General features: G+C 35.8%; 1 protein-coding gene across 6 annotated transcripts in view; it reads left to right on the top strand.

Moving 5' to 3' along the window:
- CFAP43 (cilia and flagella associated protein 43) overlaps window positions 1–17,244 on the top strand; it is a 71,960-nt gene extending 54,716 nt beyond the window's left edge. For 3 of the 6 annotated variants that reach the window (XM_016154453.2, XM_016154454.2, XM_016154455.2), the window contains 15 exons: window positions 100–306; window positions 1,083–1,172; window positions 1,462–1,542; window positions 2,157–2,282; window positions 5,014–5,133; window positions 7,865–7,972; window positions 9,469–9,555; window positions 10,251–10,339; window positions 11,367–11,580; window positions 12,714–12,826; window positions 13,796–13,955; window positions 14,522–14,686; window positions 15,746–15,826; window positions 16,455–16,608; window positions 16,795–17,244. In XM_016154453.2, the coding sequence (XP_016009939.2) occupies window positions 100–306; window positions 1,083–1,172; window positions 1,462–1,542; window positions 2,157–2,282; window positions 5,014–5,133; window positions 7,865–7,972; window positions 9,469–9,555; window positions 10,251–10,339; window positions 11,367–11,580; window positions 12,714–12,826; window positions 13,796–13,955; window positions 14,522–14,686; window positions 15,746–15,826; window positions 16,455–16,608; window positions 16,795–16,961 (1,962 nt within the window). In that variant the 3' untranslated portion in view covers window positions 16,962–17,244. Of the gene's footprint in view, window positions 1–99; window positions 307–1,082; window positions 1,173–1,461; window positions 1,543–2,156; window positions 2,283–5,013; window positions 5,134–7,864; window positions 7,973–9,468; window positions 9,556–10,250; window positions 10,340–11,366; window positions 11,581–12,713; window positions 12,827–13,220; window positions 13,768–13,795; window positions 13,956–14,521; window positions 14,687–15,745; window positions 15,827–16,454; window positions 16,609–16,794 lie in introns of those variants that run through there. The other 3 variants (XM_016154457.2, XM_016154456.2, XM_016154458.2) reach the window with 3 other exon arrangements.
- Window positions 17,245–18,903: the final 1,659 nt, after the last annotated feature.

The following is an 18,903-nucleotide window of genomic DNA, read 5'->3' as shown; positions in this document are numbered from 1 at the left end:
ACTCATAAATGATTTTGGAGGGAAAGTAAAACTGTGGGATCATGTTACCAGTAAAGGTATAATATGTAATTTGTTTTCAATAACATATTGATATTTCAGGATATCATTTACAAGGTAAAAACTGTTTTCAATAATGAGTTTGATGCTGCATATAAACAAAAAGAGTTTGAAATTGCACGTGTGAAGGAAAAAAATGTAAGAATTCAAGAAATTATTTTAGATCTGGAATTAGAAGAATCGGTCTGGCAACCAGAATTTGATGAGCATGAGCAGCCAGAGAGAACCCTTGTTGTGAGAAGTAGTGAGGTACTGGCAAGCTACATTATCCCTTCTCTTCTTTCTCATGACATTTTCCTAAGATCTTATTCATCCATCTTCTCGTTTGCACTACTGGAAGTGACCGTATTAGGTAGCACTCGTGGTTACAAGTAACAAAAACAGTTGACACAGCCTCAGTAATAATGATGATTTCTTTTATGAATCCCAAGGAGTTCAGGGAAGATTGGGACACGGGGCCTAGAAAGAAACAGAAACTCCGGATTGGGGCCTCCACACTCTACTGTACCTGTACTTCAGGAGAGTTGTCTTATTAAAACCAAACAGTATGTCCTTCCCCTGCTGAACTTCAGCAGTGGCTGCACCTCTCACTCCTAATAACACCCACGAAGCCCTTTCTGACTGCCACCCTAGGCCCCCTTCCCTCCAGCTGCTCTCCCTGACTTGCTCTGTCTGGCCACACTTGCATTCTCACAATTTCTTGAACGTCCCAGGCAGGACACTCATCCTGTAGGATTCGCCTTAGATGACATTTCTTTGCTTCCCCTCCTCATCTAAGTCAGGTCCCCTGTTATAATCTCTTTAGCGGTGGAGATGGACTTAGAGAACTAATAGAGAAATAATGATCTATTTTTCCAACTCCTTCATTTTAGACCTTATCTTCATTCCGAAATAGGAAATTGGTTATGAAATCTGGATAGTCTCTATATCCGCTTGATACCTACTAACCTCTTCTTGGTGTTCGGAAGGAGAGTTTGATTAAATTTTGTAAGAATAACAGCAGGAGACTATATTTTCTCTTTCAGATTACAGCTCAAAAATATGTTAATCCATGGCAAAGGATCAAAGCAGAAGTGAGTGCGACCCAGGAAATAGAGCAATGGCTTCTAATGCGGGTATGCTTTTTTGCTCAAACAGTACCTAAGACCCTCCTTTCCGAATTTAGAGATACCTGTTCCTAATTTGGTTGAATGGTCTTGTACTTGAATTCCACTGTAGAGACACATTTGTCATGGCCAGAGGTCACTGGAATCTAGTGGCCTCCTTTCCCCACTCCATACCACTGCCCCACCTCCCCAGTCCTAAATGCAATCATTCTAACATTGGGTGGGAGGCTGCCCCTGGTGCTACCAGAGTGTCAGATCTCTGTCTCAGCTTCCCTCCCTCCCCCTGGCTCCTTCCCAGAGCGCTGATGCCAGGCACCGAGCCCTGATGGACATGATGGGAGGCGTTCTGGAAGTCAAGAAGGAAGACATTTTGAGGATGGTGAGATTTCTGGACATCCGTGTGGAAAGTGGAATGAGGTGGAGGGTGTTACTTAAATTTGACCATTTTTGCTATATGAACTTGAGTTTTAAAAATTCTACAGCAATAAATAGACAACCTCTCAGTACCTTATATACATATCACATCAGGCAAATAAGAAATCTGAATCTGCCTTCCAATCTGACAAAAAAGCAAACAAACAAACAAAACCAAACAACCACATTGGTTTTTGTCTCTACAGAAAGCAGGGATAACACTGCACCTGTAAATCTCCAGATACACCAAGAAACATTCTCTTTGATACCTGACATATAGGTGTCCTTGGAGTTCAGGCATAGTTCTAGGTATGAATATATCAACACGCACTTTCAAACCTGTCACATAAGAGTCTGGGTACCTTCCAAACTGCCCATGCTCACTTAAGTCATAGAAAAACAGTCGTAACATTTTTTTTTTATATCTTTTGGTCAAAGTGTCAGGTCATTGTCTTGCCAATGTGAAGAACTGTACCCTGTTAAAGGACTTTTTTTTTTTAAACTGTGATGATAACTGAGCTTTTGTTGTACAGTTGTTACATTTATGTTTGAGATATATGCTTTTATTTCCATCTCCAGGTGATTTCTCAACCTGCTTTCATGGCAAAACCTGATGCTGTTTGGTCTGAAGAGGAAAAAAAGCAATTCAAAGACTATGAGAAAAGAGTCAAGGAGTTAAATGAAGAAAAAGATAAGTATAGAAAGGTCAGAAGAGCAAACAAAGAATTAATATACTCTACCATACCCAGGGTTTTGTTTCAGTATATTTTCAAATTAATTGTTCTTGATTTTCTCAGTGTCTTTAGTAGCTTAGGGATAGTGTTTCAGCTTAAATACTCAAGAGAATTTGGGAAAGTAGGTGGATATAAATTTAAAGAATTAGAACAATTTAAAACAAAAAGAACATTTTTCAATGTTTCTTTTTTTTTAAGTTCTGATTGATTTTAACATTTCCCACATTGTTGCGGTTCATTTTACCTTCCATTCAGTCTTCAAATGTTTGATGAATACCTGTTACAGTATGCTCAAGGCACTGCTCTATATTGTCTACACCGACTGGAGTTCAGTACTACTCTTGCTTGATTTGTTCTCAGACTTAAGGAAAGAATGTGAGAGAATGGCACAATCAGTGCAGCACGTGCTTTACAGTTCTAATTCGAGATTTTTGCTATTCTCCTTTTATCTTCTTCCAGCACAAAGAAACATTCCCACAGTAAAATTGCTCACAATTATAATAGGGGCATAAAAGGTTTTGGTATACAACCAAATACATAATATTTATTCTTCTGTGAAGAAAGTAAAATTATACCATCATCTGAGGCAGGACATTTTGCCAGCTTAAGAGAGGCTGTATCTCATGAACAACTCCTGGGAACCTATTATTAACCTGTCCCTCTTTTTACTCACTGCAGTCCCCTGACAGGGCCCTTGCATTTTATCCTCACATAGTACTTACCTGAAAGCCAAACTGAGTAGATCTGAATGCAGCAAAGATTCCAAGAGAGTTCAAGAATACAGATAAGGTGGTAGGTAGCATTTACTCCATGGTCTTACATTATAAGACAGTGCACTGCCTACACCCCCACTTCTCTGCGCCTTGGTCATACTCACCTGATAAAACCTAGCAGCCTTGGTTAAACCCAGTACTTGGCCTTCTCTGCACCCACACCCGCACCTGCAGTGGGTAAAGAAAAATATGGTGCTTTCATTCCATTTCCCCACTAGCTTAGTCCACATTATCTGGGGGACCTTGTTAAAAATTCAGATTCAGATTCAGATATTCTGAGGAAATGGAAGCATCCCAAGCTTTCTGACATGCAACCATGTAGTACAGCTGCTTCTGGTGAGCTGACACTTTAAGAAGCAAGGTCCTAGAGCAGCGGTCCCCAACCTTTTTGGCACCAGGGACCAGTGCTCCTATGAGAATCTAATGTAAGGTGGAGCTGAGGTGATGATGCTAGTGCTGGGGAGTGGCTGCAAATACAGATGAAGCTTTGCTCACCTGCCGCTCACCTCCTGCTGTGCGGCCCAGTCCCTAACAGGCCACTGACCAGGACCAGTCTATGGCCCAGGACCACTTCGCATGTTCTAGATCCTTGAACTTCCAACACCTGACCCCCTCAGCTCCTTCTCACTTTATTTTCTGTTTCACTGGGCAAAGAGAAGCAACTAGAAGAGATTTTCCTTACTCTTCTACTACAACATCCCACCAACCTGTGCCAAATCCATAGACTCTCCTTGCCTGTTTCTTATGGATGAAATGGCCTTGCATCTACCCACAGCTGGTCCTCCACTTGTGCACTAGATCCATCCCATCTTACACATTCAAAATTGTTACTCCAGCAATTTGCCGGTATTTCTGACATCATCGTTGTTTCCCTCTGTATTGGATTTTTCCCACCAGCATGGACACATTGTTGTAATCTTATATATTGTATATATCTCTCATCTTGTACAAAAAGAAAAAGAAAAGAAAAAGAAGACTCCCTTGAAGGGGATTCTGGAATTCGTCCTACTGTTCTTGTGACTTTGATGTTAGTCTGAATTTATTTCAAAAGAAGAAAAGAAAACTCCCATGATCCCACTTTCTTCTCAGTCCATTACTCAATATCTTCTCAAAAAACTTCAAAAACAATTTATGTTCACTGTCTCCAATTTCCCTCTTCCCAATTTAAAATAATAATAATAATAAAGAAGGAGCAGAGAAGAGGGGAGGAGCATAAATATTGAACAAGCGATAAAGCAAATTGGGCATAATATTAACAACTGATTAAATTGGATAAAAGTATATGAGAATTCTTTGCATGGTTCCTACAACTTTTCTGTCAATTTGAACTTGTGTCAAAACTTAAAAGTGACCAAAAAAATTAAAGATAAAAATCATATGTTATAATATGTCTAGAATTTATCTATAGGTATTATTCTCCTTAAAAAAATATAAATTTATAGCTTTTCACTTAACTACTGTGTGCTTAGCTCTAAGTCCTGGTGGAATTTTTTATAAAGAGGGTGGGACTTTCCCTCCGATGTAGAACCCTTTGGAGGGACAAACCATATAGAAAATGAGAAAGAGTATATATATATTCGCTTCTTATTTCCTTAAGATAAAAAAATAAAAATCCATGAAAAAATCCATTCTAGAAAGAGTTACAGTAATTCATTTTACTAAGCCTACTGCTGCCTGTATCATTAGCCATGACCAGTGATTTTTAACATTTTTTTCCAGTGTAATCTTTTTTAAGCAAAAATCTCAGACTCGCAGTATAGTAAACAAATCAAGGTGGGAACATCTCCAGTCCTTAGGGGGCAGAGGTCTCAGAACACCTCAAAGGACTTGCTGGCCACCTGCCCACCCTCGTGGCAAATGTAAACACCACTTGCTAGGAATGGCATTTGATGCTCCTAAACATTAACTTTGCGATTGTCTTCCTTTCAGTCATTAGAAGCAGAATTGAAGAAACTTCAAAACTCAATCCAAGAGAGCACACAGAATTTTGACGAACATTTGAAAAGACTTTTTAAAAGGAGAGTGAAGGCAGAGATGGTTGTCAACCAGGTAAATAAAAGTTTTACTTACATGACTTTTTCTTTTAAGGAGCCCCCAGGGCCTCTCAGTGTTACGGGGTTAAAGACCAACACCCTTCCTGGCCCCAGGATCCTGCAGGCTGTGGCCCTGGCTCCCCCCCACCCCCATCTGTGCCGCCCTCTCACTCACTTGCCACACTCCTTCCTCAGGTGCCTCGAACACACCAGTGTCGTCCTTCCTCCCAACTCTGCCAGTGATACTCTCTGCCAACTTCTTTGCATCTTAGCCTATATCTATCTGTCTGTCAGGTACCAGCTTAAAAGCTAGTTCCTAAGACTAGGTTAGATTTTCTTTTTATATACTATGTTCTTTTACTTTCTATTACTTATCGCAACTGGATTTTACTTTTCGTGAGGCTACTTTTCATGCTCTCAAGACTATAAGCTCCATGATCGTAGAGACTGAGTCTGTCTTGTTTATCCCTGAATCTCCAGCTATTTGAAAAGGGCTAGACTCACCCTGTACATTAAATCAATAAATAATCCACATGCCCAAAAGATCAGATGAAAAAAATCAGTAAGAATACAAATGAAGTGTAACTAGAAGCAAGAAGACCAAGGGAGTGAAGGCTTTAAATTTTGAGAGAAAATTATTCCTAACATTGGGTTCTACACCCAGGCAAACTATTAACTGAGTATAAGAGAAGAATAATAACATTTTGAGAAATGCAAGGTCTCAAAAATTTATATGCACCCATTCTCAGGGAGCTATTCAAAGATATGTCTCACCAAAGCAAGGGGCCAATGAAAAAAAGATGAGAGTAGTTAAGGGAACCTCCAGGAGGATGTCTGTAACCTCAGGGACCCAAGAAGTGGTACACCCAAAGGGTTACATTTAAGAGAGTTTAATGCAGGGACTCTTTACTGAGGTATAGGCAGGGTTAAGGGAAACAGCAGAGAGTGGCGAAAGGCGTGGAGACTAGAAACAATGGGAAGCCAGCGAGGCAAGGGAAGGGAGCTGTTACCAGGACCCAGCAGATCTGCAGCCATGGGAGAGGGGCCGCTTCTGCCATAGAACATAATGACTGGTCCAGCAGAAAGAGAATGTATGCAGGTGAGAGGAGATTGGGAATGAATTCCCCAGCATTAGTCGTAAACGCAACGTTTATCATAACGGCCAAAAAATAGAAACAATCCAAATGTCCAACAGCTATGACTAGATAAGTAAAATATGCTTTATCCCTATAGTAGAATATTATTTGGCAATAAAAGTAGTAACAGATGCTACAACAGGGATGAACCTAGAAAACATGCTAAGCAAAAGAAGCCAGACGGCCAGGGCCACATATTGAATGATTCCAGTTATATAAAATGTCCAGAACAGGCAAATTCATAGAGACAGAAAGTTAATTAGTGGTTGCCCTGGGGCAGAGGCAGGGAGCCTCCGGGAGGTGTGGGAAGAAATATGAATGACTATGAAAGGATTTATTTTTCAGAGTGAGGAAATATTCTGAAATTGTGGCGATGGTTGCATAATATACTAAAACCATTGAATTATACAACTTAAATAAGTGAATTATATGGACTGTGAATTACATTTTAAGAAAGCGGTTGTTTTTAAAAGATCTGCTTAGAACATCTTTCAAATAAAGATAATGAAGAAGCTATTGAAGACTACTAGGTGATGTCAAAAGGACTCAGGAGCCAATTCTAACAGCTGCCCTACATGGCACAAGTTAAGATTCAACAATGATAATAATTGCAATTAACTAAAACCCATCAATTTTTTTAATTTATGAATTTGTGATATTTTAAAAAGAAAAAAATGCCAATTGTTCACTTTGAGAGGATAACAACCAATGCATCATCTAAAAACTGATAAAGAGAAAGCATCAAGTAGTTTTTCTGTCTTCTTATATGAACTATACCACTAGGTAACCAAAAAGCAAATAAGGAGAAGCACCTCTTACAAAAAGAATTTCAATTAATAAATGAAAACGAAATAGAGAAATAGCATATTACCACTTTGCAACTCTCAAAAGGCAGACAACCCAATATTATATGTCTCCCGATCAATACCTATGGTCTTGCCAAAGGGACCAAATCTGGGTCTGATCAAATCTCTGATCCAGGTGCCAATTTTCACAAAATACATGGGATGAAGGACCCTGATAAACTCATCATAAGTCTGCAGTTCGTAAAACCCAGATTATGTGAAGCTGTAAATAACTACAAATAAATGTAAGGAAAAGAAAGGAATGGAAGGGAATCTATGGATTATAAGAGACTTAAGAATGTGATCTTCTTTTTTTAATGGACAAGTTATACTATAGTGCCTGGAAATACATACTTGAGTAATAAAACTGTAAAGAAACACAAGAAAGTGATTACTATAAATCAGGACAATGGTTTTTATTGGGACTGAGAATACGATGAGGATACATGGAAAGGGGCTTCCAGCAGTGGCAAAGTTGTTTCTTGAACTGGGTGCTGACGACAAGGGCGTTTGCCTTTATAACTCATTAAACTATACATTTGTTTTATGTATTTTTATGTATGTGTTTCACACTGAAAAGATGAAAAAGGTAAAATAACTGAGCAGTTATTTTAACAGTTTATATCCCTGTTTTCTTAAAAGGAATTTATTGCTCGTATGTCCTAAACTTGCTTGATCAGTGCCAAGTCTGTGACTCTCAATAGGAAATTCTTTCTTGGGTAAGATTATTGATCATTTGTTTCCTCCCTTTTAAATATTCCTACAGGAAGAATTGAAAATAAATAACCTTGTTTTTTCTTTACTGTTGGATGAAGAAATAAACTCCAGAGAAGCATTCCTAAACAACTATGTTGCAAGGAAGCAGGAGGAGAAGGTAAATATAGTATCTGATATCTAAGTACAAGAATTTTTTGATAGACATGCTCCTTGTTAAGAGCTCAGATGCCTAGACCCTTCCTTCCTTCCATTTTCCAACTCACCTGTGTGTTCCGTAGCTCCCTGTCTGCAACTTTGCTCCCAGAGTTAAGTAAAAGCATCCATCTCAATCTGTTAATAAAGTTATGTTATTCTGCGTTTGCAATCATTTAGTCAAAAGAATCATATACCTTTCATATGACGTATGGTTTAGAAAATGAGGCCATATAGCTTCATGGTTGAAAGGACCTGCTTTTAATCTCTGCCTGGCTGTGGGACCTTGGACAAGACATACAACCTTTTAAGGCATTTGCAAACTCTTCAGTAGGGAATATTGTTCTCTCTGGATCTTTTATAACCGTAAGTTTTACTAATCATATAAGTAAGAATAAAAAGTTGTCATATTCTTAAAAACTATCTAATAAATAGGAGCATGAACAAGTATGCTTCATTAAAGAGACAATGAAGGCTAAATACTTGTCACAGTAATTTTCAAAATATTTCTATTTTTATTGGTGACATTAATAAGAGACACTTACGAGTGAATGATTCAAAGTATCACATATGACATGCGTACTTACTTTTTGCTGAGAGTATAAAACAGCTTCCGCAAAGCACTTTCTAAGTACAACCCTTCAGGGTATTAGAGTTCCTTCACAGATGCAGAGATTGTCTCAAAGAGGCTGGTCACCCGCTAGTGTGCAATATAGCAGGAATTGGAGCTGTGGAAATAAACAAAGACCTTCCAAATGAGAATAAGTGGACTGTTTATTCAGAGCTCAGTATAGTAAGAGACTCAGCCACCATATTTGTGTTTGGCAGACACTTAAAGGCAGCCAGAGGGAAGGGAAAGCTTTAAAATAAAAAGAAAGAGCTTCAGGTGCACACTGATGGTAGCTAGGGGCAAGTTACTTAGAAACCAGGCAACCTATGCCATTGGTTTAGGGAGTATATTTGGCTTTCTCTGGTTTGTCTTAAGTTGGAAATTGTGGCAAAAATTAGGAAAGCCGAAAGTTATTGTCTAAATTTTGACAGTTCGGGGCTAATCACTACAGAGTTTGTGAATCACAGTTCCATTTTTATATATGACCTGGCCATTGTCTGTTTATATATTCAGTCTCTCAGAATCCAGGTCCAGGCAACTCCCACGCCTGTGTGATTTCATCATCCACACTGCCTTGCCAAGAATGTAGCATCCCCCATAGTCACTTACAGACTCATGTACAGAGTTGGCTATACTCAGAAAGAGGTCATCGGACGTTTGTTCTTTCAAAGTCTCCAATTGGCTTACTTTCTTCTATAAATATTATCTGCAACGGATAGTTCACTGACATATTTATTTTGTACTAGGACATTCCTTGTTCTTTTTTAGCATCTCAGTGTTGTGTTTTGTTTTGTTTTGTTTTATCCTGAAAAATCTCCAGTTCCAACTGGCTATTCCTAATATCGTTATAGAACCAGACTTCAGATGCCATCCGGAAATCTAGAGAAGACCTCGATGTGTACAAGGAACATTATGACAACTTACTGGCAGAAGACAAAGTGAGAGCCATTGTCTTACCCACTCGCCAATGCAATAGAGTTGTTGCTGCCCAGATTTGGGGAATATAATTTAATTTCCTCATAGAGCTTTCTCCTACTATAATTCTCAGTTATAGGTGAACATCATTTTATGCCATTGTTTATTTCTGAAAATCACTGAGTAAAATAATTTTTTATAAACTTTTTAAGCTTTCTCTTGCACAAATGTGAAAGAGATCATCTAGACGTTCGGGCTTTTAGAACTTCAGATTGCAGGCCCTGTTAATAGGTCATGATTTCAATTTAGTAGACTATGACCAAAAGTTTTATAATGGAAAATAATAGAATAGAAAAGCATAAAGAAGAAAGGAAAAGAATGGAATGGAATGGAATGGAATGGAATGGAATGGAGTAGAATAAGAATAGATTCAAGTATCTTATGTGTTTTACAGGTAAATATTATTTTTGAAACTTCAGTTCTAAATGTTTTCTAAGAACTTTTATATGAAATAATATTTTTCATTCCTATTCAAAATAAGTCTTTGAGGAATCTTTGCACAGTGAGTAGTCACCCTGCAACAAATCTACTTTATAAACCAAGTTTTCATGAATTTTAAAAATCAAAGTGATACAACCTTATATTTTAAAGGGTATTGTCAACAAATAAGATGTTTTTGAAAAGATTGCAATCCTTGCAATGATCTCTTTGCCCTTAGGTTCTGGATCGCAGCTTTAAAAAGGAATTTTCTGAAATTCCCAGTCATCAGGTGGATATACTCTACAAACTTTTTAAACGCCGACCAAGGTTTGTTTCTCCTTTGCTATCATGTTTATGATAAAAAGTTTGTAAATAAACAGGAGTGTTATTAGATATTAGCTTTCTCCCCTAAAAAAATATTCAGTCTAACATCTTTTATGTGAAAATTTTCAGTGTCTTGATCATTACTCAGTTTTCTTAAAAATAATTATTCTTATATCTTAAGGTAGGCAATAAAGAATAATAATTTATTTCTATTATTTAAAAATAAGTAGGTAAGCATAGTGCAATTGTAGGTTCTTTTTTTATATAAGAAGTATTTCCTCTTAAGACATAGATAGTATACAGATCTATATACAGTTTTTCTTAAGATGTGCTCCAGCAAATCTAGGTCCCTTGTGGTTTGAATTGGAATTACATGTAAAAGGCTTCCAAGAAAAACTAAGTTTGGGGAAACACTGTGTTAAAAAAAAAAAAAAAGTTAAGCGTTTTTCTTTAGAGAAGAACTTCTCAAAACTTGTTTTTGGCCTTTGAATCTCCAAAAACAAGAAACAGAGTAAGCAGTGTTCTTCAGACTTATGTAACCATAGTCCCTTTTCCACAGAGCAGCTCACGTGATTGTGTTCAAGACAAAGTTCAAAAAATGCCAGTATAAATGATTGAAAATAACCATTCCAAAAGTTCTAAAATACCTGATTGCTATACTGAGAGTAGCATTAGAATTATATTCCTGCTGATTTTCAAAAGTTTTTTCAAATTCAGATTTCTAAAATTTTCAATCAAACATAATCTAGAAATCATGGAGTTAGTCACAAAGGTAAGTAAATTTGCTAATGCTGACAACAGTTAGGGACATCTATAGTCCAGCCGAGGTCCTGTCTGTGGATATGGAGAGTATGGAAGAAGGTCAAAGTAGGTGCTTTTCTCTTTGGAATAATTCACCCACCTGTCCTCAAGTGCCAAAGTAAAGTGTCACGCAATGCCATAAGTATGCTAAAGGTCATATTACTTAACATTGATTTTTTCATATGTGTGAGAATATGAAAGGTCGATGGGCTTTTATTGATAATACCAGGATTCACAAACAGAAAATACAGTCAGATACGGCCAGTATTGTGCCTTTTGGAGAGCGACCAGGATCTGGGAAATTGAATAAAGAGGCCTATGCCCAGTTAATGAAAGCCATGGATGACTTGGACAATATTAATAACATGCCAGAAGGCTTGGACCCCTTGGTCTGGGAACATTTCTGCATGACCAGACGAGTGAAAGTAGAAAATGAACAGAAGGTATGTAATAACATTTAATTTCATTTAGTGTACTAATATATAAAATATATAGTTCATGATGGCAATACTTCCAGAAAAGCCAATTATTAGGTTTTCCTGCTAGGTTAGTAGGTAGGAATATTAATAATAATGTTGATGAAATAAAATATTAATCTTAGTGCTATTGAGGGCTAAGTATAGGCCTGTGCTTATGTAGACCCACACTGTTCAAAATGATGGTCACTAGCTACATGTAGTTATTGTTTAGTTGAAATAAATATGGCTAGTCCTAATTGAGATATGCTGTGAAAATAAACACAGATTTAGAAGACTTAATTTAAAAAAATAATGCAAAATGTCTCGATATTTTTATATTCCTTACAGGTTAAAATGATTATGTTTTGGATATATTGTATTCAATAAAGTATTATTAGTAAAATTAGTTTTACCTGTTTAATTTTATTTTTTATAATGTAGCTACTACAAAAGTTAAAATTATATCTGTGGCTTGTATTATAGCTCACATCGTATTTCTCCAGGATGGCGCTGTTGGAGACATACTTCCCTTCTCCTCTCTGCTCTCGTTTTCAGTAGTCCTCATCTCTTTTTGTATAGATTAGAATTATATTTCGCCAGAACCAACTTTATAGCTTTGCTTGAATATTTTTTTTTAATGTAGCAAAGGATAAGAAGCTAAGGGTGTATGTAATTGGGAGTAGGATCCTTCCTGGTGGTACTTCTTGACCACCCCCTGCCTCTGCTCCCTAAAGTCCCTAAATTCAGTGCCACATGCATCAGGCTGGCATATTTTTGCTAAAGTGTCTATGATTTTATAATTGTAGCTAAGATTATAAGAACAAATTTTTAAATAAGATGTAAGAAAAATTATAGTTGCTTGTATATTTGATTTTTAGCAAGAAGCAAATTAGATACTTTTCAAATTATTCTTGGAATGTGTACCATGTAAATTTTATGTATCTCATATTATATAATGGCAGGGATTTAAATTTTTATTAATCTCTTAGGAAGATGGGGTCATCGAGATTTTGTAACAAAGTTAAAAGATGTATGTTTTCTAAAGGTTTTAAAAATTGGTTTGCTTCTATTTCTAAAGCTCCATATGTTCTGAAATGCTTGTGATTTGGTCTCTTCAGGTAAAGCAGAAAGCAGCTGGCTTAATGGAAATGGTGGCTTTCCTCCGGAGGAGAGTTGAGGAGGACGAGCAGGTGCAACAGGACATTGATAAAGCGTTCCGTGAACTCGTTCTGTAATTTGAACCTTTCACTCATATATTCAAAGTTTAAGCTAGGGCTAAGTTAGGTATATTATCATGGGGGAAGAATGCCTCCTCCCGGGTTTACGCCTGCAGAGACTTATCTATCTTGTTGGGCTTTATAACTTCTCTTTGAAAAAGTGCATTTTGTTACATGATGGCTTATTTCAGAATGGAACTTACCTACATGTTCCATTACTCCATTATTACGAATAGGCAAGTTTTGGCAAAATCCTAGTGTTTTTTAATCTCCTTCCACATAAAAATACAATTTGTTTCTGCTGCTAAGTACTTTGGGGCTCAAGTCGCATGACTACTGTGTGAAAAATTAAGCAGATATCCAAGAAATTTCCACATAGACATCAAACCAGTTAATCTCTTTTTTCAGGGGAGCTTCTTATATCTTGCTGAGTGATTGGGATACTGTTTTAAACTGTTGCTTCACTATAGGACATATTTACTGCCGCATTGATAAATACTTCTCTGATGTTCCCAAATGCAACAATATACATCAATTTCAGGTGTGGGCTATAAGGAGAAATATGAATTACCCAGAAATAGATTTGATAAGTAACATACAGATTAAACGTTGTGAATAGAATATCATAAGTCAATACATAGTCAGAACTTTAATAGATTTGTTATTGGGTAGCATCTCTATTTTCTTCCACTTATGATCACAATTATATTAATCTGTTTTCATCATAAATTAAAACTTTATGAATGTATTTCTGTCCCTACCATTCTTTGAGCAGCCTGAGTGCAATTCCATATCATAAGAAGCAGTATCATAGCAACCTCTAGGAAAGGTCATCATTGGGTAAATATTTTCCACATTAATTTCCAGCACATTTTCCTTCATCTGAAGGAAAATTAAGTTTAGATTTATAATCTCAGATAATAGGTGAAATTTGAAATATAAGTATATTACAACTACTTACTTTGAAGTCTTTTTTAATTTAGATTACAGGAAGAGAAAGTAAAATTCCAGTTGAATTTGACAATCCAAATTCTCCTTAAACAAGGACAAGTAGAACTGGAGAATTTCCAATTACTGATGGAGTATTCTGATGCAATTCTCATCAACAAGAACATAATTGAAGACCTGAATTCTGTGATTCGGGTAATTATCATTTTCTAAGGAGAAAAAATCAACATCACTAGCAATACTAAATATTTTCCATTATTCTCCTATTTCCATGAAAAGGTGTTCATTTTCATCTGGCTTACAGAGTTTCTAACAAGATGCCTACTACATTTTTTTTTTTTATCTTTGTTTCCCTTAATGTAATGTGTCTGCCTTTGGGATTTTTCTCTTTATCTTCGGTTTTCAGCAGTTTATCTATAGCATCAGGAAGAAGGGCAGAGAATAGCTGTGCAAATGCATACAGATTGGCAGATTGATGATGGCAAAAGGAATTCCTGCCTAACCATTGACATATAAAGTAAATCGTCTGTGTCATTCAAATGCATCTTCTATTCCTTCTGTTTAGTAACTATCATGTTTTATAGTGATCAGATATTTGCCCATGAAGTAATTTTTTAAAATATTTGGTACATTTTATAAAAGAAGATAAAATTGTCTCTGTGAGCCAAGTATTTTCTAATAATAGCATCCAGCTTCAAATGTTCTATTCTCTATGCAAAATCATAATATATGAATATCAGAGTGTACCTTTCTTTTTTAAGACTCAAGGACAAAAGAAAATTGCTAGCATGATGGAAAGTAAAGATGTCCACAAAGGAATATTTCAGATTGAGTGGGATCATAAGAAAATGGAGATGGAAATGGAAGATCTAAATCAGAAGGCTTGGGATATTCAGATGCTGTTTTTTTCAAGAGAACGTCAAAAGGTAAGTTCTCCCTACCCCACTATATAATTTTAATTTCATTCATTAATGTATTTATTCATTCAACCAATATTTAAAGAAGCCTTTGTGATATCGAGCCTATTCTAAACCAGTAGTATTTCATAATGTGTCTATGAATTTTGTCTTTTTCTCTCAGTAATTTGCATTTGCTGCCTTCAGTTCTTTGTGACCCATGCAGTTGTATAGCTCTATCCTAACTGGTCTCTTACCCTCAGGTCTTCTCTTTTCTAATCTATCCTGTATACCACTATCAGGTTAATATTCCTATTCATCTCTAATAACATTACTACTCTGCTCAAACATTTAAAATGGCCACTTCTTATCTGGTAAATGAATTATGAAATCCTTAGGTGCATGCTCAGTGTCCTTCAATCAAAATTTTCAAATTCATTCCCACTGTTCCTCTTATTTATCTGTATTCTTAAACCAAACTGATTACGGTTTCTAGGATTCTATGTCTGTGCCTAGTTCTTCTACCTGAAATATCTTTCCTCGTTTGTTTTTTTTTTTTTTACATCCCAAATCTATCTATTTTTCAAGGTCTAGCTTAAATGCCACCTCCTCCATAAAGCCTTTTGATTTCCCCAGTCCAGAGAATTCACATCCCATCTCAAACCACCTTTGAATCTGCATGTCACTTTATATTTTTTCTGTCAACTAATCAATTCTACATGTTCTCTTTTTCTTAAGGGTAGGTCATGTTATCTATCTTCATATTTTCCTCAGTGTCTTTAACTGGCTCACTGTTAATAGTGACTCAAATGAGGCAATAAATATTTGGTAAATTGAATAAGTGAATTAATGAATTAATGAGAAAATAAACTCTAGGCATTCGTAATTATTAACATATAGGTGAGAATATCACTGGCTCAATACAAGTAAATATTATGGCACAAAAAGTCAAATCAATCTTAACTTAGATGGATAATTTTTATGAAAACAATAACTTTCAAAACTAAGATAATCTTTATAAAGTTATCTATCGAAAGAAATAGAGAAAAATGTCTTTATATATATGGTGTTTTTTTTCTTCTCTCAAAGTATCTAACAGAACCGAACTATGATACTATGATTGCCATTCAAATTGGAATTATGGAGCAAACCATTGCTGTTTTAGATAAGGTAGGTTTCAAAGATATTTATCATTATAATCCCAACAGTTGCAATTCTTTTGAACAAAATAATAGTGTTCCAAATCATTAATTTGAACACAACGGAAAAAAATCTTGGTCCTTTACTGATATTTAGAATGTAATTAGATGTCCCTGAATGGTGTCTTTGCAACCAAAACGGGTCTGGTAGACTGAAGCATTTCTTTTAACATGAGAATTAACCCCTTGGGAGATATCTGAGTATACATAAATTTCCCATTATGATTTGTGTAATAGAAGGGCTGATAGTCTTGCTTTGTCATTGTAAAGGCTTTGTTTTTTCATAACTACTTAACAAATGCTCAGTTTTGATTGTGTACCATATATAAAATGAAAACAAAGTAATCACAAAGCTCTGTGTTTATCTTTTCTCATTTTTAAGAATTACAAGATTTTTTCTAAAATTTGATATTAACATATTCTATCTATCAACAAATAATTTAGTACCTACCATGTGCAAGCATTATGCTAAGCACTAGAGATATGGCAATAAGATGATATCTTGATGATGATAATAAATTTTAAATTTAAGGACATCCTTATAATATATATTTTTTCAAAATTACTTTCATGGGGTGTCATGGAAACAAACATTTCAGACCCACAAAAAAAATGTGGAAAACTGCAAAAAACTACTAAAAAAACTGGGAAGGTTCAGCAATCAAAAAGATATAGCAAATTATACCCTAAGCTGCAATTTACGAGAAGAGTTGGTGGCTGTCTCTGAGAGAAAAGATATCTGTAATGCATTGGGTAAGCATTTTTTTTCTTTACTTAACTATAAGTTTCTTTAAAAGTAATCAATATTCCTGAAATCTATAGTTGTTATAAACTACCAGCATTTCTTCCACATGCTTAATTGATTCTGAGTGCTATTTTTATATCTGAAAGTATAAATAATAATCCAACTAATTCCTTTCTCTTTCATTTTTGGGATAGGGACTACACTGACTTGTGAAAAGATTGCCAAAGAACGATATGAAAACATGATGCAACAACAAAAGTTAATAAATATTTCAAAAAAACAAGCTGAACAGATTTCAATACTGCAGGCTGAAGTTGAAAGATTAAGAATGAAAACATTTCCTGCTCTTGTTCCAATGTAAAAACACAAGGCCAAATCAAACATTTGAAAAATTTCATTTGATTAAAATGTTTTTTTCTTTTATATCAGGAAATTTAAATAGGGTCTCTTCTCAGTTGCATATTTTTAGTAGAAAATTATTTGATTTTAGCCTTAATCACTATAAATGTTCGTCCTCCATGAATAAAAGTATAAAATATCATGAATTGTTTTCAAGAGTGAACAAAATTTTAACTCAGAATGTGTTCAAGATATATTTTATTTATTTAGTCTTAATTTGATCAAAAAGAAATTATTTTTAGACACTACTGGCATTTCTGATTTCATAAAATTATCAGAAAAGTTATGAGACTATGGATGATTTTTATACTTTTCTATATTTCACAAGTTTTCTTTAATAAGCATTTCTTCTATTCTCAGGGAAAAAAATTGACCAGAATGTTTAAGATTCTCTAGTAATGTGAACAAGCTAAACTGTTTGCTTTTACCAAGTCTTAAATCATTTTTAAGTTACAATATATTTTCTTCTGCATAAATATAATCTTCTACATTTCACGTTCATTGTAACAGAACTCAATTTTGTGCCCTACCCAACAGGGTTTAGCAAACAGAAAAAAAGTATTTTCTGATTTCCATGAAAAGTTTATTGCCGTATTCATGTAGATGATAATGATTAAATAATGAGATTAACTGGTCAGAAAACTGCTCTGCCCTTCCATTGCCTGTGGCCTGCTGCATTCCAAGACAAAACCATTGGGATCAATGACCACAATCTCTAAGTGATTCAATGTCTCGTTGTTTAGCAATTTGTGAATTAATTGTTAAGTGTAATCTGCAACACCGTGTCCAGTGTACACTGGTATAGATAAAGCAAGAGAATTATTATAAAACCTATTTAGAAAAAAATCTTTAGATTTCAAATCTTCTATTTAGAAATTACCAAGATAGTAGCACAGCTTATCAGTGCCGTACAGGAAAGTTAAGAGAAATTATGGGACCAACATTTTTGGTGATCCCCTTCCTTGGAACTTGAAGAACTCCTGAAGTAGTCAGTTTAACTAATTCAGCAGGGAAATGCCCATTGGTAATATTTCCTACATCTAGGGTCCTTCAAAATTAACTCTGACAAAGGGATTGTTTTAGAGGGTCAGGGGGTGGGGCGGGGAGGATGTGAAAAGTACAAATACTCTGTACTTAAGATGGAATTGTCAGATGTTCTCTGTCCTGTTGGTGTGAGTGAACCATGGATATACGAGCCTTCCCCTCCCCCCCCCCCCCCCCGGTGATACAGATTCCATGTCTCTTAAATTAGCTGCCTGGAGTCTCCATTTGTTAACAATCAATGCCATAAATTTCACTGGGTAATGCTCTGTGAATTCCCAGGTCTTAACCACTAGCCTGTTTGATTTCTGTTTCTTAGTGGCTACCTTGGGTATCTCTGACAGTGCTCCTCGCTTGAATGCTACAGCTTTGAGGCATAGATAGAGTGGACGTTAGCAGGAACCTCTTCCCCCCAAGGCTGTATTCTAGTAGCAGCACTTTTCAACAAGAGGAACCTTCTGGTTTGTGAGGGTTGCTTTGGAAGGGCACATGGGTCATTCACCCCAGCCTACTCTTGATACTGTCCATGGTACTGATTCCTCTTAGCGTCTGCTGAACAGCGGATATATTCATATTTTTGTAGCCTTTTAAAATATTATCTATATTATTAAGAAATATAATTAGGTCAAACAGTGGATGGCTTTAAGCATAGGACTTAAGAGCAGGGCTCTGCTGGTGGGTTGCCTGGTATCAAATCCTGGCTCTGCCACTTCAGTTTTAAATAACTACTTTTTTAAATAACTACTTAATCTTCAATTCCTCAACTTGAAAACTGAGATGTCAGTAATTTAATACTCAAATGAGTTAACATACTTTTTAAAACTGACACAAAGCTAATATTAAGTTTTTATGAATAAAATGTT

The sequence above is a fragment of the Rousettus aegyptiacus genome, unplaced genomic scaffold (assembly GCF_014176215.1).
Source record: "Rousettus aegyptiacus isolate mRouAeg1 unplaced genomic scaffold, mRouAeg1.p scaffold_m13_p_6, whole genome shotgun sequence".
NCBI classification, from domain to species: domain Eukaryota; kingdom Metazoa; phylum Chordata; class Mammalia; order Chiroptera; family Pteropodidae; genus Rousettus; species Rousettus aegyptiacus.
Note: the sequence above shows the minus strand (reverse complement) of the source record. Positions and strands in the feature narration are given on the sequence as shown.